The sequence below is a fragment of the Amblyomma maculatum genome, chromosome 1, assembly GCF_055883805.1.
Source record: "Amblyomma maculatum isolate TAMU_Amacu chromosome 1, ASM5588380v1, whole genome shotgun sequence".
NCBI lineage: Eukaryota > Metazoa > Arthropoda > Arachnida > Ixodida > Ixodidae > Amblyomma > Amblyomma maculatum.
In genome coordinates, this window is record NC_139344.1 from 72,895,421 (window position 1) to 72,920,732 (window position 25,312).

The 25,312-nt window shown below is 44.0% G+C and overlaps 1 protein-coding gene across 2 annotated transcripts in view; it reads left to right on the forward strand.

Annotated features, from left to right (window-relative positions):
* The window catches only part of LOC146202788 (uncharacterized), a 100,998-nt gene extending 83,254 nt beyond the window's left edge, over nt 1-17,744 (forward strand). The window contains exons 18-20 of one of the 2 annotated variants that reach the window (XM_084588335.1): nt 3,267-3,340; nt 6,564-6,707; nt 11,619-17,744. In XM_084588335.1, the coding sequence (XP_084444461.1) occupies nt 3,267-3,340; nt 6,564-6,707; nt 11,619-11,804 (404 nt within the window). In that variant the 3' untranslated portion in view covers nt 11,805-17,744. The remainder of the gene's footprint in view (nt 1-3,266; nt 3,341-6,563; nt 6,708-11,618) is intronic. The other variant, XM_084588336.1, reaches the window with a different exon arrangement.
* Nucleotides 17,745-25,312: the final 7,568 nt, after the last annotated feature.

Consider the following 25,312-nt stretch of genomic DNA (forward strand, 5'->3'; position numbering starts at 1 on the left):
CCAAGAAATACACGGCTGTCGCGGGCTAATGCCATTTTTTTTTTTTTTTAAGTTCTCAGTGTCAAAAGTGGGAGGTGGATTTTTACGCAAGTAAATATGGTATGCCTACGTGACGCCTGAACAAAGGTTGCCGCACTCAAGGTAGCTGTGCCAGCATGGATGATGCAGACATACGACTCAATCTAGTTCACTATAATATGACAGCGTCCACATTGAAGTCCCTAGATCAGCTATCTAGAGACTGCTGTTAACTCTCTCTCGTCACCGTTTGCAAACATTGGATGATGATGATGGCGATTATACCAATGGCGACATCTGGAGGCGGCTTTGAGTACTAGGCACTGCGCTCGCTCTTTGCGCATGCGGAGAAAAATTATGTGCTCGTGTTCGTTATCACTCATAATTTGCTCCTGATATACAAAATAATGTCAGATGCCCTTGTTAGCGCTGTTATTGCTAGAATCTTTTGCTTATTTCCCGAATTCGTAATTTACATGTTCCCAGCAGTGTTCCCAAGAACTTGTCACTTCGGGCAGCTAAAATATAGCAACCTCGGTGTAAAAAAATTCACGATTTAACGAAATTTTCGGTTGCATGTAGGACTTCATTACAGTCGAACCCGGATATGTCGAACTCGAAGGGGATCGCGAAATAGTTCGATATATCAATAATTCGATATACAGAAATCGGCTTGAGACGCTACTTGCTATCGTGAAAAATGATACGGCATTTGTCGCGTCGTCAACCCACTCGCACAATGAACCCACTCCCCATTTTTGCCCCCGAGAATTTGAAAAAAAGAAAAAAAAGCGTTCGGGGGTGTGTTCCTCAGTTTCGAATGTCGCATCCACAGCTCATTTATTGACAGCACGCCAATATGCTGTGCAGAGATAACGCCATAACGTGTTTATCTTTTAACTACACTTTTCATAGATCCTGCGGTGGCAGGGAGCGAACTTGGCAGAGTGCCCGCGTGATGGCTTGATTGCACAAGCCTGGTTCGATTTATCATGCCACGCTTGGGGTGGGGAGGACTTATTCCACTGTTACAAAATCATTGGCAAGTGGGATAGCTGCAAATGCCATTTGGAGCGAACAATGCTAAAAGCCGGTGGCATGACCGCAGCTGACTGCATGCTTTCGTTGATTCATAGATGCAAGAATATACAACACTCTCAAAAAAGAAAAAAAAAAACTGCCGCTTCTTAACTTTCGCAGCCGCCATAGCTTATGCTGCGCCGCAAGTACAGCCAAACAAGAACAACTCTCGGAAAAAAAAAAACTACCACTTCTTAACCTCCGCAGCCGCCATAGCATGCGTCCAGCCCGACGGCAAGAATAAACGACTCGCAAAAAAAAAAAATGATCTGCCGTTTTTTAGCGTTCGCGACCGCCGAAGCTTACACGCGTTTAGCACGACGCCACGAGACACTCATTGCACGCCAGCCGCCACGCACAGAGCATTCACAACACACACTGGAGAAGCATCTGCCACGGGCTGAGCTGGCTTGTCCGTGCATGCGTAGTGTGTGCTGCTGTGAACGAGACTGGGAAAGAGAGAGGAAGGGGAGAGATAAATCTCTGCAGAAGAGAGGGCACTCCCTTGCACTTCGCTCGCACTTGCACCCTTGCACTTGCATCGCGTTTTTCCTCTCTCCCGAACACCACGGCTGTATTGGTTCCCTCTCGTTCCTTCACACACGACTTGCAAACATCACGTGCTAGCGCGGCAGCGATCACCGCAGATGCGCGCGCCTTTGGGGGAAGGGCGCAGCGCTGCCCTAGAACAGCCGTCGCCGAACTGTGCCATCTCATTCCTTCCACGTGTGGCTTGAAAACGTCTCGGAGCAAACGGCTGAGGGTGATGCAATTGTCTTTGGGGGAGGTGCACCGTTCAATGCGGGGTGCGGAGTTCGATGTATCGAACGACCGGTGAAATTGAGTTCGCTATACGACGCAGCTTTCCTATACTTTTACATGGGATTTTCAAGGAGATATTCTGCGAGTTCGATATAAACAAAATTCTAAATATCTGGGTTCGACTGTATTTCTTTTATTTTTTTCAGGAATAACCTCAAAGGTCCGGGGACATTATAGTAGGGGTGGGCTGCAAGATGCAGTTAAATGAGTGCAGATCACCTTGCTGAAGATGATGGTTGCCACTTCAGATGGAAGGACATTCCAGTCTGGCTGTTTTCAAGTATAAAAGACTGATAATAGGTTTTGGTGCTAGCCTTCACTGGATAGACGGCATTAGAGTAAAGTTTATGTCCAAAGTGTATCGTTATTTCAAGCGGGAATTAGTTCAGCCGCGTGTAAATCTATGTCCTGCCATGCCGAGGTTGCCTTGGCAGATGGCCAACGTAGCTACGCACCCACGAGGCTGCACTGCCTTTTCAGAGGAGGTGAAAGAGAAGGTAAAAGTGGCGTGCGAGACCAGAGGGAGGCACCTTGTTGCATGGCCTCCAAGGCTGGCTGCATTTTGTTAGAGCATCAGCTCTGCTGTGTTTATTTGAGAGCTCTGCATTATTCCTGGACCTAGTACCTCATGCGTTCAAAAGATGGCACTAAATTTCCATGTACTGCATGTTGTTTCAACTCTGGTTGCCATACGGATATGTCATTCCACTAAAAACAGAGATTGCAGCCGTGCCAGACAGGTTGCAGAGACCATCGAACAACGAAAAGCCAGACTAACTCGTTGCCATGAAGCTTACCCAGTGCGGAAATGAGCCAAGGTCGAAGTAGCAGCGGTGGCTGCGGCTGCACCTGATGGATAACACTCTTAAAACTTGGTTCAAGGATAGTTGAACCTCTACAGTTTTTTTTTTTTTAATAGATGATGCTTATATATTTTCTCATTTGGCAGCTTTCGAGGAATGCCTTTGCACATAGAAAAATTGCTGGTAGCATTCTCGAAGAACAAACTACTATTCTGGTATAGCTTCTTATTTCTAGTAACACTACTCTTTAGTATCTCCTTGAGGTAAGGGATATGGTAAGTCAAACCTGGTTAATGGTCCTTCAGCTGCTCGAGGTGACAAAATATGTACAATAGACCCAGTACTGATTTACTACGTTTCTTCTTTACTGCTCTGCTTTAATTGCATTTTTTGATCAGTTTCAAGCTTGAGGTTTACGAGATTGTCTAGCTGTGCCGTCTGGTGTACTTTTTAAAAACTGGTAGGATTAGGCATGTGAGGGGACAATGTGAATGAGATCATCATTGTTATTGAATCAACTTCATTGTTCTCTTTTTGACACAGTGAATACTGAAGACCTGGACGCACTTCACGAGAAAGTCAGGGAGTCCCAGAAGAAGGTCGACCACCTAGCTGAGGTAAGTATTGCAGGAAAACCCTGCAATAATCTCAACAAAGAATCATTGTGCCCCTTTATGATGCTTGGGCTAGCATATTTATGGTCACTTCAATTTTTTGGTGTGTTAGCCACATTAGTTTGAAATGCAGTGAAGCTTCTTGGTGTTGGTCCCTCCTGAACAGACTGAACTTTTGATATACGTGCGATGTCCCTCTGGTGCACCTGGCTTACCTTACTATAGTAAGCCACCTGCTGTCTAAAACGAAGAAAGGTTGGTTTTTCTTGTCCTAAAACATTCTTCCCAAAAGTAAATGAATGGAAAACCTTTATTGGTCGCATAAAGTAGGGGTGTGTGAATGTTGAAATTTTCAAATATGAATCGAGTTTGAATATGGGAAAAAAATGCCTTTGAATATTTGATCACTCAAAAAATAAATAAAGAAAGAACAGTGTTTAGCTAGAATTGCCAGAAGCTACCCTGCTGAAAAATCCAGTTTATATTTTTAAAGGATTCTGTATAGTTTTTTATTTTTGGTTCTAGAAGGACCTGTGCGAAATTGATTGAAACCGTTATATCGCTACTGTATGTGTTACTCTTGTTAATTTGGCCTTGAAAGGACAAACAAATTTTTAAGTTATTGAAGAGGCTTGAAGAAACTGCCGGGAACAGTTTGCATCACGTTAATTGTATCTGATGAACACCTGCATGATGGTTGTCTGCATTTGGGATGTAACCGAAATAAGAACATGTTTTTTCTGGGTTTCATTGAGTGCTTCTCCTCGCGCACACTGCACTGTCGCGGAAGGCCCTCTTCTCCAAATGGCCCTGTTGCATTTTGAGGATGCCTCACTGCACAGTTCACATTCACCGCAATGCTGTCAAGCACTGAGGTGAAGGTATGTGTGATTACGAGAGCTGTTGCGACCGGCTCAGCTTCTGGCAGTTGTTTTTGCGATGATGGAAGCGCTTATTACCTGACACTTGGTTCGCCACCACAGCTTCTGACCCCTTCTTGACATATGGGGATGAGGGGGGGTACGCTATGTCGTTTCTGCCTCTTTTCTGTTGAATCGAGTGCTTAACTGTCTTTTCTGCGTGCTGTAGCCTGTTTGGGATGCATTCTCTTTAACAAGGGATTGACATTGGTCGCCTTGTACATTAGGCTTGGGAGGACCACACTCTTGCACCCTTTGTCAGTGATGCTTTTTGTACCTGACGGAGCATTCCAAGCAAATGCAGGAAACTGTAATCCTTGCTGAACCAGCGCACTATGGCCATATTCTGCTGAAAAGTAGAGGGGAAGGCACAACTTGGAAAAGCACAGGAGGAGGAGAAAATCGGATGCAAATTAGTGGGCATGCCAAAATAGATTCATACTATAGTCATATCTCGTTAATTGAGCCTTCAAGACACCAGCAAAAACATTATCCAGAATATTTAATTATTGAATGTTCTTAAAAAAATAAAGCTGTTTCATCACAGTAATATAATTTGACGAACACTTGACATATGGTCGCCTATACGTCAGTGTTTTGAGGTTTTGTCAAGTGCTTTGTTTTGCGTGCACTGTCGGGAATGTCAAAGCATTACTACAAGATCTGAAGTGTCTCTGCAGCCCTTTTTGCAGTGCGATGCAGTGCCACTGGTGCCTTTTCTTTAGGGGTGTGGGAATATTCGAAATTCCGAATAGGCATCGAATGTGCTTTTATTTGTTTGATATTCGAAAAATTGGTATTTGAAATTATTGAGTATTCGAAAATTACCGAATACACTGATAACTTCATTGCACTGCATACTTCACCGCAGTGCTTGACTGCATGGGCTGTGCATTGAAGCATCCTCAAAATGTGACTGGCCTGTTTTGTGAAGAGGGCCTTCTCGACAGTGTGCGACAAGTTCACAAAGCAAGGCACTTGTCAAAAGCAGAAAAAAAATGAAAAAAAAAAATTCGTTAATGCAGACAACCATCATGCAGGTGTTCGTCAGATAAAATTACTGTGATGCAAATGGTTTTCAGCAGTTTGTTCATGTCCATTCGATAATTCGAGGTTTCAGTTGAGTGTGACATCTTACCAGAATTATCTTAATTTTTTCAGGCCCCTTGAAGGCTGAATTGAGGAGAGTTTACTGCATTCAGCTGCGATATAACAGCTTCACCCAATTTCATGCATGTACAAAATAAAATGGTATATAGAATTGTGTATAAAATTTATTCTGCATTTTGAGTAGGGTATACCGTATTTACTCGCATAATGCTTGCACTCTCGTAATGCTCACACCTCCCACATTGGGCATCAAAAATTTGAATTTTTTTTTTCCTCGCATAATCATCGCACCATCAGTATTACCACCGTGAGAGTCGTCTGCTAATAGTAGCAAGCGCCATCTTTGAAGCGCTACTGAACCTAGCTGGCCTTGTTGTGTGCGCGCGCTACCAGGCGGCGATAGCATGCTTGGGTAGATCAGCATCATCATAGGTTACGCGCGTCATTTTTTTTTTTTTTTTTTTACCTGTGGTGAGTTGGTTATAGCATGCTGGAATAATTTTGGCGGGTGTTGGAAGACGCACATATCGGAGGGGGCTGAGCAGGCGATATGTGGCCAGTTTCTCTCTTCACGCACACAGTGTGTACGGTTAGATAAGAGTAGTGCAGAGAGCTGGCAGTTATGCGCTGTCCTTTCATTGGGAGAATTGTTTTGGTAAGGCAATGGATTCATGCGATTCAGCCTGTTTGACACACTGATAAACATTGTATTTACTACTGTTGGTTTTATGCTTTGGACTTCTGATGTTCTGGACATGCTTGATTGTTACAGACTTCTTAGTAGCCTTCTTAGGAGCAATTTGGCCAGCGCTCATCCGGTTCTGCAGGCCTCATTTTCACTTCATCGGGTCGCGTTTGGGACAGGTTCTGTCTGCACGACTGGCAGTTGCGACATCGTCGACTATGTGTCGACCACTTGCCGCTGTCCACTGCTGGCGGGGATACAGTACAATTAGTGATCAGTGTCGGTGCACAGTCACTACATGGCGCTCGAGGGCACTGTCATAGCTCGTGCATTCATATCCGTAGTGGTGCGGTAGAATGTTTAGAACATTTGAAATTCTTCACATCGCATACAATGCACTTCTGTCGGGGAATTTTACAAATTTGAGTCATTTTGAAATTGTCAACCGTGACAGTGTCACCAAGATTCTGCTGTAGTTATGAATTCTCGAATACTTTCTCTTCTGATGCAGTTGCTCAACGAATCGGAATCTAGCAACCTTCGAATGACTGAGCAAAACCGGGTACTCAAAGAAGAAATTCGTCGCCTTGAGCGCAACCAAGAGCGAGAAAAGCATGCCCAGAACCTGGAGTACCTCAAAAACATCATCATGAAGGTAGTACACCACAGTGTGCCACCCTTTTTTATTCATTTTATATATTTTTGGAGCTGCACGTTCAGCCCATGAAAAAAAATCTGACTGTTAGTGGCACTGATAATTTAATCCACGACCTCTTTCATGAAAGGTCAGTTTTCTACCAGCCCATCACCGTGGTAGTGAAAGTTGCCATGTTCGAATTCGCCGCTTGAGATCACTGGAATTATTCTAAGGGTAGTGTGAACAATTGAGCCATTGAGGCTGCGGTTTGTTCAGAGACAAGCGGCACATTTTCCAAAGGCCTTGTTTAAATACGGTTTTTAAATCTTGCTGGAATAGCATAGTAGTTGGTTGAATATGGCTTATGCATTATGCATGGTGTAGATAAAAAAAGTGCATAGTGACAGAAGCTTGGTAAACATGTTTAATTGTCTACATATATTTAGGACGTTTTTTTGCAAGTATGGCTAAACAGGCGGCTAGAAATGGCGTCCACGCGCCCTCACGCAGAGGGTACTTATTTGGTTGGGACTTGTGACAGGACTGCTTGCTCACTCTAAAATGTGCATGAAATGATATTTGTGACAGGGGCATACTCAAAGAATATTAAAAGTATAGTGTTATGTCATTAGGATAGGTTATTGTAAATGTTTTTGACATCAAATTCGAGCTTGTTTTTTTATGCTTTTATTAGATGAACCACTTAGATGGAACCTTCTTACTTCCAATGGCTCTGTGTGTAAAGTAACTGAACTTTATGGCTACATGTTCACAGTTCTATGTTTGCACTTCACCAAAATTTATTTGCTGGCATGTTGCTGATGTTGTTTTCTGCATTGTAGTCTGTGTCCATACATTTCAAGTAAGTATGACTGTACCAGAGTCCTTCAATATTTCCAATAGTCACGAAACTCCCAGCGAAGTTTGGTTTGCAGACAAAACGACCGCGAGAGGCGCTGCTGCCTATCGAAGGGTCACAAGTGGTCGAAATTGCTGCTTCCGCGTCCGTGCTGTTATTTTCAGTTTCTATTACTTTGCACGAAACCGAACCTCAGATCTTGCATTCGCTACAGATCCATAATCAGTTGATTCGTATGTCAAGAAGTCAGCTGCTAGTAGAGCCGCTGCGCGCATAACGCTGTTACCATTACAGCATGGTACCACGGTCTTTACTTTAGCAATGTAAGTTACTTTCTCTAAATTCACCACCGCTTTCACCGAGGGTGTACTTTCATGCGTAAATAAATCGAACACTCGCACAAAATGAACAGTGTAGTTGCATATTGCCAGGTAGTACTGACAGCAGTCCAGAAATGACAAAAGTAGCAAATGGTACCCAAATGAAACGCTTGATAGGGTTGACCTGTGCCTGCGAAGAAGCGTACACTCGGCGGCACTAATGGTATAAAGTTCTTGGTGGCCGTTAAAAAACTCAATGCCTGTCAATCAGTTAGGCCTTAAAATGGTCAAGATCCCATAAGCAGCTCCAGCAATGTTGAACAATGTGGAAAAAGGTGAGGCTTGGTTTTGATCTATCAAAATAAGTCTGGAACCAGTCACATCTCGTGTTGCAAAGTGATGAAGCCGCGTTCCAGCATATTTTCACCGTGAGCCAAAAGTGCAACATTCTGTGGCAATGCATTATAAAGTGCGCAAAGGCACGTCAAAACATATAAGCTTTCAATGTTGTGCCTCCACTGGCTGGCCATTTAGCATGCAGAGCCCATGGCAAGGCCTTGATTTTCAACCGAGTGAATAAAATCTAGGTGACATGTCTGAAATAATGAGTCATGGCATCACTTTAGAGGTGCTCGAAGATGTGGCTTCGTCATTGTTAAATACCATGGGAGTACTTTGAATATTTTTGAGAACAGCTGCAGGCTTCAAATTTGGCAGCTTTTCATAGTCACCACTTTTGCATTCACTAGGAACACATCGAAGTCATGTCATGATGGCAAAATATTTTTTTTACAAAACACGAACGTTTGGGAAGTCAAATTAGTGGTCACAAACTTCTGAGAATGGCGCGCCTCTTCTTTACTTAAAGTTTGGCATCAAACGGGAAACAAGAAAGCAATGACTCTTCATCGTTGCTCCCATAGCTGTATACAGTCGAACCCGGATATATCGAACTCGAACGGGATCGCGAAATAGTTCGATATATAGATAATTCGATATACAGAAATCGACTTGGGACAGCACTTACGATGCGAAAAAACGATACCACATTTGTCGTGTAATCAACTCACTCGCATAATGAACCCACCCTTCACTTTTGCACTCGACAACTTGGAAAAAACAAAAAAGCTTTAAGGCCAGCTCGCTCACATGCAAGCAGTTAAGCGATCTCAGGGACGAGCGGCAGCGACAGAGCAAAAAATTTCCAACTTATTGGAACTGCTTTCCTCTGCCGTTCGAGCCACTGCGGCAGCTGGCAGCTCGAAACAAGGTTTCTGTGTCGCTGCGGCAGAAATCGCCAGCGTTTTCGCTTGCATGTCGCACTCGATCGTCTCATCCACAGCTCATTCCTTGGCAGCGTGCCAAGATGCTGCGCAGCGATAACGTTAACGTTGTGGTGTGTTTATCTTTTTATAGCTCCTGCCGCAGCAGCGGGTAGCGAACTTGGCAGACTGCCCGTGATGGCTTGATTGCACAAGCCTGGTTCGATTTATCACGCCGCGCTTGGGGCGGGCCTAGTCCACTGCCACAAAATATTGAAAAGCGTGATACAGTAGCTGCAAATGCTGTTTGAAGCGAAAAATGCTAAAAGCCGGTGTCATGATCGCAGCTGACCGCTTGCTTTCGTTCATACATGCAAGAATAAAGACTCCCGCAAAAAAAAAAAAAAAAAAAAGCCGCTTTGCAACGCCATATCTTACGCTACGCTGCGCGTACAGCACGATAAAAATAGAGAACTCTCGGGAAAAAAAAAATAGATAGATAGATCTGCCGCTTGTTAACTTCCGCAGGCGCCATAGCCACGTCAGCCGCAGCTCGCAGAGAGTTCGCAACACACGCTGGGGAAAGCGTGCAACGTTCTGTCTGAAAACGGGCTGAACTGGCTTGGTGCTTGCGTAGCGCATGCTACTGCGAACGAAGGCCGGGAAAGAGGGAGAGAGATAGCTCAGCAAAAGAATGGGCACACTCTTGCGCTTAGTTCTGTCGCGTTTTTCCCCACTCGTTCCCACTGGTTCTCTCTGGTTCATTCATGCACATGGCTTGCAAACGTCACGTGCTGGCACGTGGGAAACGATAGCCGCAAATGCGCGCGCCTTTAGGGAATGGGTGCGGCGCTGCCCTAGCTGAACTGTCCCCTCTCATTACTTCCGCACGCGGCTTGAAAACGTCACGCGGCAAACTGCTGAAGGTGATGCTATCGTCTTTGGGAAAGGCACGCTTTCCAGTGTGTGGTGCGGAGTTCGATATATCGAACGACCGGTGAAATTGAGTTCGATATATGGCGCGGCTTTCCTATACTTTTACATGGGGTTTTCAAGGGGATATTGCATGAGTTCGATATAACCAAAATTCGATATATCCGGGTTCGATATATCCGGGTTCGACTGTAGCAGCATGCCCTTCACAGCAGCATTGCTCTCAAAACGGAGTGGCTTTTCGCATACTTTGACACTGCGCCAGTTGAAGCACCTTGAAATGAAAACGCTGCAACCACGCCCTGCAATACATCGCTTTCCACTCAGTAAGACGGCTGCCCACTCCTTCACCTGTAGAAATATGCCCCTCGATTGACGCCAGCGCCGCTGTGTGGCTGCTCCGGACAGCATACCAAACGCTCTCATGGAGTGACAGAGAAGTTTCATGACCAGAAAACGGTATTGAAATACTCTGGCTGTATTGAACTGCAGCCTATTTGGCATCTGCCTAAGGGGTCACAGTGTATCTTGGAATCTTAATTACAGTAAACTCTCATTAATTCAGCCTTCAAGGGAGAAGAAGAATATTTAAATTGAAAATTGTAGTTATCGAATGGACCTAATAAAGTGCCGAAAGCTGCTTGCATCAAAGTAATTATATCTAGCGAACACTTGTATTATGTTTGTCAGTGTTTTAGATGAAATGCAAGTGAGAATAATGGTCTTTCCCGGTTTCTTCCCAGTGCTTTACTTTGCACACAGTGTTGGGAAATTTGAAGAATTTCTCCAAGATTATAAAGGCTTTCGCTGCTCTTATTCCATTGCGACACAGTAGCAGTGGTGCTTCCACAAAACAACTCTGTCACATTAATGCGATTAAGCACGCAATGCAGGGAAACTGCTTGTGTTGAACACGCAGTTTTAGTGATTTTAGTATACCGCAAGCAGCATGTGAATGCACGTGAGGGGCATATGAATAGACGTTGAAACAGTGACACGACAAGCAGCGTCTGAAACATGACAGGCCAACATGTGCGCCTAATCGCAGACACAGGATGGCATGAAGTTAAACCGAAACTGAAACTATGCCATTAAACTATGTTTGGGTAAGGGGTAACTTTTGATCGTCGCCTTGCCTGCCATAGCATGCACAAAGTATGGAGGCACCAGTTTTCTATGCAACTGAGGTTCAGGGAGGTCTATTTCAGAGATCACTTGCTGTGCGGGTTGTACCTCGACACGATGCCCTGTCTGAATTAACCAGAGCAAGACTGCCCATTGTTTGAATTAAAGGGCGTCTGATGCCAGGCTTCTATGGGCATCGGCCGGGACCGAGCCCCAAGTTTTAGTTTTTGAATTAATGTGGGTCGAATTAACGAGATTTTGCTGTATTAGGATCTTTGCACGTGCTCCAGATATGTGGTTCTGGTCATATGGTATAGTAGTTTGGTGGTTTAGTGAAGGCCATATGAATGCTCATTTATGTCCATGACTGATAGCAGATATGGAGGGTCTGCCACCTTTCAACTTTGTGGTTATTGCGGTTTTGGCGCAGTTTGTGACGTTGCGTGGTGGCAGTGAGAAGGAGCGGTTGGTACCTGTTTTGACGACCATGCTCAAGCTGAGTCCGGACGAGAAAAAGGAGTTGGAGGCCGTGGTGACCGGTGAAGGGCAGCAGGATACATCTGCTGCATCCAGCTGGGGTGGCTACTTGCCCCGCTGGACAGGATTGTCTGGATGAGTGCTACGTGTTTTTTTGAGGAACTTGTAAAATTGTATACCAAGTGTGTACCAAATAGGTTATTGACAAATTAAAGTGTATATGCAAATTGAGTGTCTTAATAAATGTTATGTATTATCAAGTCCAAAGGTGCACCTGTATCAGTATTATGAATAAATGCTTTCATATTGCAGGCAGTTCCTATTTGAGGAGAAGCATTTGTGGTGCATAATAGTTAACACCAAGATTGAACATTGAGTAGGCAGCTGTCAACTGTCAGCTTTATTCATGTATTGAGTCTCCTTTGTTGGGGGTCTTTGATATTCAAGTCATTCTTTCAGAGGAACTATCTTGTATACTAAATGTTGTAGCCCATGCATAGTCACCTTGCAGCATCTTGGAATAGCTGCTGTTTTGGAATGAATAACTTCATACATTCGTAAAAATGACTACGGCCGAACTATTGATGCACTACAGTGTGATAATGTAAGATTTGTTTTCTGGTACCTGCTTGTTTGTACTTTGTTAGAAGAATGAGGTCTTTCTAAATGAAGTTTAATAGTAACGTCAGGGAACTGGAGAGTTCTGGGTTGAATCTCAGAGGCAACGGAGAGGCGACGTTAGAGGTAATGACAAAGGGACCTCAAGGTATAGCAGAGGTCCAGCAGCCAGGTTCCACACATTGGGAACAAATATCCTCTTCCTCGTAAGTCTGATACCTGCACTGGGTCCATGTTGGCCTGCAGTATTAAAGTCACTCTCCAGCGAAGAAGGAGCCATTCTGGCGAACCAAGTATAACATACAACATGGGGACCGTAGTATGCCTTCAGAAGGTTGACGTAGACAATTTCGCAGCCACGACAATGCAGATCTAACAAGGAGGCGAGTGGCTCAATGAGGTAGTTAAATTGATGGGCAATGTCTGCTGAATGATGTGGTAGGGACTCTTCTATCGGAAAGAAGCTTTGCATGAGAGGCTGGGGGTGGAGGATGGGTACCAGAGCCGAACTGGCGAGTCTGGTGGGTAGGGCATAGCTTGAAGGGAGCTTTCACGGCTAAGTTGCTAGAAATTGCGGTATCCTTGTGGTCAATGCACAAATGCACATGAAAGATGATGGCATTCTTCGGCATACCTAGCATCCTGGGAAAGTGACATCAGTTCAGAAATGTCCGGGTGGCAGGGAAAATAATGTCCATGGTACAAGTAGGGTCTTGACCAGAGAAGAAAGAAGGGGTAGAACGCTGATGGTAGCTTGCATAACTGTATTAAAGATGATCACTAGATTTCTTTCATCTTCACGCTGCGTAGTCAAGGATAGATTAATCGTATGCTGCCAACATCAATGCCACCATCCATGAAAAAGCGATGCCTGTGTTGCTGCAATGACGACTTCCAGTAGCCGCTCTGGAGCACTGTGCGAAGTCTTCTCGAGCACTTTGATACTGTATTTGGTGACGCATGCAGTCAGGCTCCCGGTAACACGCTAGTCTCAATATGCTAAAGGCGTGTGCATTTAGTATACCGTGATTCAGTATCATTGGGAATGGAAGTAGCAATACAGGCGGCATTGTTTTGATGGCGATTGACGTACATTAACTATGTTCCGAGCACTGCGAAGGAAAAGATTGGACAGTCGGTGCTTTCTTGCGTAGTGAAGTAGATTTAGCATAGCTCAATTCGTTTTTGCCCCATCAGTGTATATTGCACGCAGTTGCTTGACACCTGGCTTCTTTAGGGTGATCTATGTACGGTAGTTCGCCGCAGAATGCCTACTTTTGGAGCGCATTTATCTATTCTACAGGTTTTCACGTGATGCATTACGAAAATTGATATGCATAAATTTAAAATTCCGTCCAAGTTCCCAGACAGTACACCAGTCCCCCTGGGGACGTCTCATTAAAGTCCTGGGATCATGTTTCAACCTCTGAGAAAAATTTCCCTAGGATGTCCCGTTTACCCCTTTAGGACTATGCTAAATACCTTTAAGATTGTTGCTTTTGGGATCATGCATCTGGTTGCATGGAACCATGTGAGTGAGGACAGCACAATTTCGCTGTGGATGCCAGGAACTGAAACTTGATACTGTTTGGCATGTTAGCACCAGAAATAAAATGAAACACTCGTGTTAGCGGCAGTATTATGAGCATGGAAGCATACAATGAATGGTTGCTCCATATGTGTGCCAAAAAAGCACTCTATTTTTTCATTGTTTTCTTCAGAATGAACAATAGGCACATCTTCACGAATTGGTACTGAAGGGTGTGGCTGCTGTAGGCCTTTTGGGGCTGGGGACCTACGGGCCTTGGCCGTTTTTCTGTAAAGGCTCCTTTGTCACCGGTGTATCTGTACCTGTTGTGCATGCCGTCATTACACTCACTGCCGCTTTGATGGTGGACGACAGCTGTTTGATGTGCATCTTTTGCTTTCCTTCATTTTTCTTGTCTGTGAACTGAGCATTTCCTTTCATACTAGAGGCGATTGTACATTACATTATTGATTGAGTGAAATCCACCTCATGCTTTCACAGAGGTGTATTTCGCTTTCTCGGTGCCGCAAAAAGTGTAGATAATATATGCTATTACGCGCACTTTAATGACTAGATGCTGCTGATCCATGCTGAGCTGTCCTGTTTTAGTAGCTCTCCTGAGATTTGTGGAATATCACTGAGCAGTGTAACATAACAAGGCATGCGTCACATTAAACATATTACCATTAAGAATATGCCAACCGTTACCACTTCTTTCGCTGTTAGAAATTTGTTCGATATGCCCTATTTTAAGACGCAGTCTCTTGTGGCCAGTTCCCATTCAGTCTGTGAATCAGTTACCCATTGACCCTGCTCCTGTTTGCTCCTTACTTAGAGCCAGTTTGCATAAGTGTTTTGAATAACAAAGCCATCAATGGCTTTCGTGTTATGAGTTATGAACTGAACATATTAGGGAAGACAACCTCTTATTTGTCTGCACTGACAAGCTGAGTATTGAAGAGTTTATTCGTTTAACGAAAGACTGTGAAATGTGCTGGTTTGGCATTGATGTGTAGGTCAATAAAGTACCTTGGAATGCCATTAGGAATATCATTAAGTGCCTGTAAGCATAGTGCACATTATGGTAAAAGCCACATACTAACGCTTCACCATAGGCTACACCGACTTTTGTTCTATATGATCTGGTTTTCAACGCAAATTTATTATGCGCTCCAAGTTATTTGTTGCAAAAGGCCTTATATTGAGCGTATTCAGAGTATTTGTTATTTTTGTGAGTTTCACAATTAATTTTTCCGTGGGATTTCACATCTGCTAGTATAGGCATTCTTGCAAGTCAATTTAGTTAATATTTTACTGACCCTCATTGTGTCTTCTCATATTCCATGACCGTCTGCCGTGTTAATGGGATTTAACGCAGAAGGTGTATTTGGCTGCTTACTTCTTTCTTGTTGGCTTCCCCCTCGAGCTCGTTTTCATTGACGAGGAAAAGTTTGTGCCAGTATGTAATTTTTATGTTTTTTCCCTCCACCGATGTACCACTCTGTGTATTTCAGTATACTGGTACATGAGATACTCTTAACAGTGCGTAAAATACCGCTCATCATGTGCTAAGACTTTCTTCTGTGAGCTACACACTAAGAAATTGCCCGTTAAAACATGGACAGCACTTTTTTTTGTCTGGTAAATTGTCGCCTTTGTGATGTTCTAGAAACAAATATTGCTTAGTTAATTGCAAAGGTGCAATACTATTCTAAGGTATTTTTCAACAGACATTGAAACAGAGGCTTAATCTGTGACTGCATTCTACAGTCGAACCCGGATATATCGAACTTGAAGGGGATCACGAAAAAGTTCGATATATCGATAATTCGATATACAGAAATTGGCTTGTGACGGCACTTACGATGCGAAAAAACGATACCGTATTTGCCGCGTAATCAACCCACTCGCATAATGAACCCTCTCTCCACTTTTGCGCCCGAGAATTTGAAAAAAAAAAATGCATTAAGGCCAGCTCGCTCACATGCAAGCGATTGAGCGATCTCAGCGACGAGCGGCAGCGACAGAGCGAAAAATTTCCAACTTGTTGGAACTGCGTCCCGCTCGCTCGCCACTCGAGCCACTGCGGCAGCTCAAAACAAGGTTTCTGTGTCGCTGCGGCAGAAAATCGCGAGCATTTTCGCTTGCATGCCGATGGCGCGCGTCACTCCGTTTTGGTGGTCGCATCCACAGCTCATTTCTTGGCAGCGTGCCAAGATGTTGCGCAGCGATAACGTCAGGGCGCCCTTATCTTTTTATAGCTCCTCCAGTGGCGGGGAGCAAACTTGGCAGAGTGCCCGTGATGGCTTGATTGCTAAAGTCTGGTTCGATTTATCACGCCGCGCTTGGGGCGGGCGTCATAATCGCAGCAGCTGACGGCGTGTTTCCCTTGATTCATACATGCAAAGATAAACGGCTCCCGTCAAAGAAAAGCCTGCCGCTTCTTAACGTCCGCAGCCGCCATATCTTACGCTACGTCGCGCGTACAGCACAACGTTAAGAAAGAATAACTGTCGCAAAAAAAAAAAAAAAACAGAGCTGCCGCTTCTTAACGTCCGCAGGCGCCATAGCCACGTCAGCCGCCGCGCCCAGAGGGTTCGCAACACACGCTGGAGAAAGCGTCTCACGTCTGTCTGAAAACGGGCTGAGCTGGCTTGGCGCATGCGTAGCGTGCTGAAGGAGAGAGCTCGGCAAAAGAATGGGCACACCCACGCACATGGCTTGCAAACGTCATGTGTTGGCGTGCGGGAAACGATAATTGCAGATGCGCACGCCTTTGGCGAATGGGCGCGGCGCTGTCCAGAATTGTCCCCTCTCATTCCTTCCGCGCGTGGCTTGAAAACGTCACGCGGCAAACGGCCAAGAGTGATGCGATCGTCTTTGGGGAAGGCACACTTTCTAGTGCGTAGTGCGGAGTTCGATATATCAAACGACTGGCAAAATTGAGTTCGATATATGACGCGGCTTTCCTACACTTTTACATGGGATTTTCAAGGGGATATTCCGTGAGTTCGATATAACCAAAATTCGATATATCCGGGTTCAATATAACCGGGTTCGACTGTATATGACACCTCACTGCACTGCCGTTGTTGATTATCCCGTGGACATGATCTTTCCGATAGGCCTACACAACAGTATCTTGGAAGTACGCTTGATGGACCGGCGATGCCAATCTTGTTTCTGCAAAAGACCTCTTCAGTAGGGTGATTGCTCATCAAGGGGAAGGCCAGACTCAGTTCGAGCCAGAGTGTTGTTGCTAGTTGTGCCGTATTCTTGTGTTGATTTGGCATTGTTGTCCTAATTGTTTGTACAGAATTCATGTATATAGAACAGCGCTTCATTGTAATAAATACCATGTTGGGGAAAATCCATAGATGAAGCAATAGTCTAACATGATGGACAATGAAGCTGATATCTTTGTCTTGGCTTCATTTCGAAACCCACTGTCGGCGAGCATTTTTATTCCATTGGCGGGTGCAAAGGTGAAAGGAAAATCGTCCTGGATGCATATTGAGTAAATGTGGGAATGCAGCTAGTAGTGGTAACGTGCTAAAAGCTTGTCTGCACGCAACCTCAACCAACCACTATTGCAAACATTTTCTGGCTCTGTTTACTTCTGCATTAATTGTAAATGCTGGACTGTGAGCGGTCTAATAAGGAGTTTGTTTACCTTCCCGCAAGTGCGCATCCTGTGACCAGGCGCTTCGCTCAAGCAAGACGTCTGTTTCAACTATGACTTATTGACTTTTTGGCAATGACTTTTCATGAATGACTTTTTGGCCTTTTTGTACTGCCCTCACAGTGTTGCATGCGAGAGCTCTGATTCACTGATAATGTTGCACTAATGTTGTGCTTTTCTTGTGTCTATAATATTTTGCCCAAATCAGAATCTGTTTGCCTTATAGGTATATATAGCCTGTTTTGAAAGTTTCAAAATTCCCAGATGGTTTACCAACAAAGAAGAATGACCTATCAATGTGTTTGCTGTAGCCCTCACACGAAAAAAAAAAAAAAAAAAACGGGAGGAAGATGGTTGGGGGACTCAAGCTCCGCCTTTAAGGGTATGATGCGAGAGCATTAAATTTGGCTCCCCTTGGATACTCGTTCGCGTACGTGTACATTACCACTTGCTTAATCACTAATCTAATTTGTGCCTCTGGCACAGTTTCGTCAGTGGTACCCACGCTTTGATTACCAGAGTTGCCAGACGAGACACGGTGCAATCCGCTGCTGATCAGTGTAGCCAGACAACCTTTCTTTCCTCCTCTCTTCAGTCGTCGCCTCGTCCCTTTTCCTTTGTTTCAGCCCCCCTGCAAGGTCCGCCACGCTGCTCTCTGTCTTTTTTATCTTGTGCATACTCTTTAGCATACAGTCGTAAACTATGTATATTGCATGTGAAAGACCATCAGACATATAAAGCCCTGTTTAACTGAGCCGTACGTACGTACGTATCTGCCTGCGTGGCCAAGAGCGAGCATGTCCGACTCGAAATGCAAAGGTCCTGGAAGGTTCATTCCCTTTGTTCTGTCATTGTCAAATTGGCCGTGTCGCTTTGACATTACAACCCTACAGCCAATAAATGCATAGTCGTGGTGGCTGCCGGCTACTACCTATCAGAGCCATTCCATTGATTTTTCACTCGTAATGGCAGAGAGCATGTCCTTTCCACAAACACTATTATGTTAGAATTGAGTACAAGGACATGGAGGACAACAAGACCTACGGAGCGGTGAACTACTATCAACTTTTATTTCCAAAAGGCGCACCCTTGTATTGTAAAGCCTTGGCAATTTGAACTTCATGGGTCTGGAAAAAAAGTTCGAATTATCGATTGGCCTCAAAATAACTTGGAACCACTAATTTGCACCAGTCACATGATGTTTTGTATTTCGCAGGCTTTCCTTAGAGCTTGGAAAAACGATAGTGTGGCTTTCTTTATCGGAAAGAAATGGAATGCAGGTTTTAGAAGGGGCTTTTCAACTTAAATTTGCTTATTGTCAAAAGAAGTTAATAATTTAGAAAAATTGTCTTAATTACTAGTTAATTGCATAGTAACATTCTCTGTGGCGCGCCAGATGGCTGCCAACCATATATGATTTCGGTGGCCTACCTCAAATGTTTCATTTTTTAACCCTTGGCTAAAGTTAGCTTGGACATCCTGTATAACTTTCTCTTGAGCGATACCAGTAAGCTGCTAGCCATAATTGGCAAGTACTTGCCAAGTGCACTCCATCCCAATCTTTATCTTCTAGTTATTTCTCTTTCATGGTCCGACTCTGCTGTTACTATTTGTTGCTAAGTAGACATATTCGCCTACCACTTCCAGTGCTTCGCTACCTATGATAACCTACTGTTCCGTTCCGAGGGTTTTCAACATTACCTTAGCCTTCTGCATATTAATTTTTAGGCCCACGTTTCTGCTTTTCCTGTCTACACCATCAATCATGCTTTACAATTGTATCCAATTTTAGCACTTAACAAGGCAATGTCATCAGCGAATCGTAAAAAACAGGTATTCACCAACTCTTATCCCTAACTGCTCCCATTCCTAGTCTGAACACTTCCTCTAAACAAGCAGTGAATAGTACTGGGGAGATTGTATCTCCTTGCCTAACATCCTTCTTTATGGGAATTTTATTTCTTTATGGAGAACCATGATTGCTGTGAAGCTACTATAGATATCTTGCAGTACTTCCACATATGGAGCTTATCATAGGAGGTTGTGGCCAATTACTGCACCAGGGTGGCCAACTCCTGTTCTGGTGAGGGAGTGCGTTGCCGGAGGTGTTCACCGGCATCAGGTCGCACCCCAAACCTGTTTATGCAATTCCATCAACACGCGGATTTTTTTTTTTCATCCGGTGGAGAATTGCGCGGCACCGGGATTTGGACCCCGGTCCTCTTGCATGCGAGGCGGATGTTCTACCGCTACGCCACCGCTGCACCCTACCATCACCATACCATACCATCAACCAGGTGATAGAAAAATGCTCGGAATATAACCAGCCCTTATACATAGCATTCATTGATTACGAAAAAGCATTTGACTCAGTTGAAACCTCGGCGGTGATGCAGGCATTGCGAAATCAGGGGGTAGACGAGCCGTACGTTAAGTGCTGGAAGATATATATAGTGGCTGCACAGCAACCATAGTTCTGCATAAAGAAAGTAACAAAATTCCCATAAAGAAAGGTGTTAGGCAAGGAGACACAATCTTCCCAGTACTATTCACAGCTTGTCTAGAGGAAGTATTCAGAGACTTGGAATGGGAGCAGTTAGGGATAAGGGTAGATGGAGAATACCTCAGTAATCTGCGATTTGCTGATGACATTGCCTTGCTAAGCAACTCGGGGGATGAACTGCAAATAAAGATTGATGACCTAGACAGAAAAAGTAGACAGGTAGGCTTGAAAATCAATATGCAGAAGACTAAGGTAATGTTCAACAGCCTCGGGAAGGAACAGCAGTTTACATTAGGTAGCGAAATACTGGAAGTAGTAGGCGAATATGTCTACTTAGGACAGGTAGTAACCGCAGATCCGAACCATGAAAAGGAAATAACAAGAAGAATAAGATTGGGATGGTGCGCATTTGGCAAGCACTCGCAGATTATGACTAGCAGCTTACCAGTATCGCTCAAGAGGAAAGTATACAACAGTTGCATCTTGCCTGTACTCACCTATGGGGCTGAAACGTGGAGGCTAACCAAGAGAGTTCCGCTTAAGTTGAGGACAACCCAGAGGGCTATGGAACGAAAAATGGTAGGGGTAACATTAAGAGATAGAAAGCGTGCAGAGTGGGTCAGAGAAATAACTCAAGTTACCGACATTCTAGTGGAAATTAAGAAGAAGAAATGGACATGGGCAGGACATGTAGTGCGAAGAGAGGATAACCGATGGTCGCTGAGGGTAACAAACTGGATTCCAAGGGAAGGAAAGTGTAGCAGGGGGCGGCAGAAAGTTAGGTGGGCGGATGAGATTAAGAAGTTCGCAGGGGTCAAGTGGATGCAGCTAGCACAGAACCGGGTTAAGTGGAGAAATATGGGAGAGGCCTTCGCCCTGCAGCGGGTATAATCAGGCTGATGATGATGATGATGACTTCCACATATGGCTGGTCTACACCCTAATTTCACAATGGCTGAATGACTGCCGAGGTTTCAGCTGAGTCAACTGCTTTCTCATAATGAATGCTGTGTGTCTATCACCTGGTTGAAATATGATCGATTGTTGAGTACCCTTTTTGAATACCTGCTTGATCCTTTGGATTTTTGAAGTCCAAGGTTGCCTCGATTATATTAGCGATTATTTTATGAAATACCTTATATGTAACAGATAGCAAGCCGATGGCTTTCAATTTTCAGGTAATTGTCCATTTCTTACAGATAAAGATAATGTTGGCGTTCTTTCAAGGTTCTGGTCACTTTGACGTCGTCAGGAACTGCGCATACAGGCTGACCAGTTTTTCTAGCACGATATCCTCACCATCCTTCAATAGATCTATGGTTACCTGAACCTCCTCAGCTGCTTTTCCCCCTTTCATATCGTCTTTCTTAACCTCATCCTTCTTTACTGGCAGAATGTCTTACTGCTGTTTGGTACTGTCAATCTCGTCATTTCCCTGACTACTTTGGGTACTGTATAGGTCAGTATAGGACTCCTTGGCTACTTTGATTAATTTGCCCATATTAATAATAGTGTTGCCGGCCTTATTTCTTAACGCATACATCTGGTTTTTGCCTATGCACCGCTTTAAGGCTACCACCATTCTTTAGAACATGTCAGATTTTCTCTATACTGTACTTCTTTATGCCGGACACCTTATATCTATTTATTTTTCGGTTCTATCCCATCTGTTGAGTCGGAGGATTTCGTACTTTGGCGCTTCTTAACCAAACCTTTCGTGTGCTTAAATTTATGAGTATCCTCCCTAACTATCCTACCGCTTATTTCTACCGCACGGTCAGTAATGATATTTCTGCTTCTACACTAAGGTCGTTTTCCTTAGTTAAAGCTAAATATCTATTTTGTAGTAAGATCCCGAATTCGTGCATCTTCCCTCTCACCGATAAGAAAGCATTCATGATTCGCATGCTATTCTTCAAACTGGACTCGTAATTTCTCCCTGCTATTTCAAGGGCCAATGCCATAGTCACCGGCTGCCTTGTCTCCAGCCTGCTTTTTGCCTTCCTTGGCACTGAAGTCACCCACTAATACAGTATACTGCGTTTTTACTTTCCCCATTGCTGATTTTACATCCTCGTATAGAAGCTTTCGACTGCCATGGTCATCATGGCTACATGTAGGTGCATAGGCCAGTAATCTTCAGTTTATACCGCTTATTAAGCTTAATTAAATGCCTGCCACCCTCTCATTAATGCTACAGAATTTATATATGTTACCAGCTAGAGGTTTATTGATAAGGAACCCTATAGTTCTTCAGTACAGTGTATGCCTCAAGTAAAACTTAATTGCTGGGATAGTTGGTGCATTAGTCATAAACACATGCCTGTGCTGTGACATGCTATGCCTGTCAGAGGAAAGGCGTAGCACCTGTCCTGTGTGTCTTTTTGTGAGTGTCTATTAGCGTTGTGAAACTTTCCTCTTATGAGTGTGTGCCTCATTTGGCCGCACCTCACTAAGCCCTATAGTATCCCATTTCATGCCTGCTAATTACTCAAACAACACTGCTGAACTTCCGTCACTAGCTAGGGTATTAGCATTAAACGTTGCCGGGGTCAGTTTCCTATGGCGGCCTGTCCAGAGCCAGAGATTGTTAATACCCTCCGCCGCTGAGGGCCGAAGGTTTATTGGAGTTTACATGGAGGTTGTGGCCAATTACACCAGGGTGGCCAAATCCTGTTCTGGTGTGAGGGAGTGCATTTCCGGAGGTACCTTTTTTGCTAGTTTCCGCCGCCGGTTTATTCACCCGGCCACTGTTATCTCTAAACCCCAGAGCTTCAGGAACAGTGATTGCGCCTGCATCAACTTTCGGATGGATACCATTACATTAGAGTATAATATGGTCAATTGTTTCACTGGAGTTACCACATACAGCACATGCGTCATCTCCATTGTTAAATTTCTTTTTGTAGCGCCGTGTTCTAAGGCACCCTGATCTAGCTTCAAAAAGTAGGGCACTGCCTTTTGAGTTATCAAAGAAAGCTTCCTTCCTGATCTACATTTTCCACTTTCGGTATAATTCCACACTCTGTTTCTCAGGCACCCTGATCTAGCTTCAAAAAGTAGGGCACGGCCTCTTGAGTTATCAGAGAAATCTTCCTTCCTGATCTGCATTTTCCACTTTCGATATAATTCCACACTGTTTCTTTTCCATCGAATTTATCCAATTTTTACCTTTTGTTTTTCACCTGTTGCTTAATGCTCTTTATTTCTCCGTCCTTGTGACTAGCGTACTTACTAGTGTCCTAGTTCTTTTCCTCCATTGTGAGTCAATGCTTTTTAAGTACAGGTATTTAAATACTTTAGCTGCCCATCTGTTGCTGTCCAATTTCCTCAGACGTTCCTCATATAATATTTTACTCTGAGCTTCCCGTGCTTCGAAAGATGCCCAGCCCATATCTCCCTGTACCGCCTCATTTGTAGTTTTGCCGTGGGCACCTAGTGCTAATCGTCCAACGGATCTCTGATTTATTTCTAATGTTGACTGTACCTCTGATTTTAGGCATAAAACCACATTTCTGAAAGTAAGTCCGGGCACCATAATTCCTTTCCAAATACCCCTCAGAACCTCATACCTATTGTATCCCCACAATGCCTTATGCTTCCTTATCCCGGCATTCCTTCGCCTTTTGGCCTTAAGTGATTGCTCATGCTTTCCAATGTATCCCAATCCTTCGTTTACTAATACCCCCAGATGTTTATATTCTGCTACTCTAGGTATTTCATAGCCTTGTATTTTAAGACCCTGATCAGTTGAGCCGTTGAAAATTATCAGACCCGACTTAACTGCGTTAAAACTGAAGCCTAGAGCGTCTCCTTCGTCTCCGCAATACTTAACTAGAGTTTGCAATTCTTCCATACTCTCAGCTAGCAGCACAATATCGTCTGCATACATCAAACCGGGGAGGCGCTGCTCTACCGACTTTCCACCTAATCTATATGACAGGTTAAAACCTAGGTTACTGTCTTGTATCCTCCGTTCCAGGTTTATCATATAAAGCACGAACAGCAGCGGTGATAGAGAACATCCTTGTCTTAATCCTTTGCATACTTTGACATCTTCCGTACTTCTTATCCCTTCCCACGATATTTCTACTTTATCCCGGTATATTTCCCGTAGGAACTCTATTATCTCATAACCGATACCTTCTTCTTTTAATATGTTCAACAGGAGTTCCCTGCTTACGTTGTCGTATGCCCCGTTTATGTCCAGGAAGGCCAAATACAAAGGTCTATTTTCCACTCTAGATATTTCGATGCATTGGGTAAGCACAAACAGGCTATCATCTAAGCGCCTACCATTTCTAAAGCCATTCTGAAGTTCTCCGAGTATCTTGTTGCTTTCTACCCATGCTTGTACCTTTAATTTCACCGCCTGCATGGACAACCTGTACATTACAGATGTTATGGTAATCGGCCTGTAGGATTTTATGTGCATCCTTTCTCCTTTCCCTTTATAAATCAAAATCATTTTACTCTGCCGCCAGCTGTCCGGAATTTGCTTATTCGTTATGACTGTTTCCAGAGCTTTTAACAACGTTTCCTTACTTTTTGGACCAAGTTCATTAATCAGCTTGGTCGGAATTCCATCTATTCCTGTAGATGTGTTTTTAGGAATATGTTTTTTTGCCTTTTTCCAGTTTAGATTGGTCAGTTCTAAGCTGCTTTGTATTCTACCTTGTGTTGCTTCCTGATTTGCGGAGATTACTCTATCGTCGCTCTTAAATGACTCTGCTATAACTGATGTAATGTAGTTCACTGCATTGTCTCCCGTTAAACAATTTCCCTCGTTATCTTGAATCCGATCGTGCTTTCTTTGATTCTTCTTCTCGAGCCAGCTTATATGGTCCCAGAATTTTCTTGCTCCACCTCTAGAGGCATCGTGTATGTCAGCCATCCAGCGATCGGCGGACTGCCTTATTTTACTTTGGACGAGGGCCTGCACCTCAAGTTTCTTTTATCCAAATCCAAATCCAAATCCACTTTATTTCCAACCTACAAGTTGGGGGCCCCCAGAAAAAAAAAAAAAAAAGCTGTCGATATGATTCCCATGTTTGGTCGATTTCCTCCTGAGATACCTGTGCTTTCTTTGCCACTTGGTGTTCCCTTGAAGCAGCCCGTCATTGTTCAATAGCTTCCCTGATTTCCTTATTCCACCAGCTCCGTGGCTTCCTCTTTCCATTCCAGCAGTTTGCTACTTTAACCTCCTTAATTTTCCTCCTTATGAGTAGTTCTACCTGTTCATAATCCCAGTCTTCCATGGGGCTTTTCTCTATTCTTCCTCTATGTCTGTTGCTATCTGCGCTATTTGATCGTCGT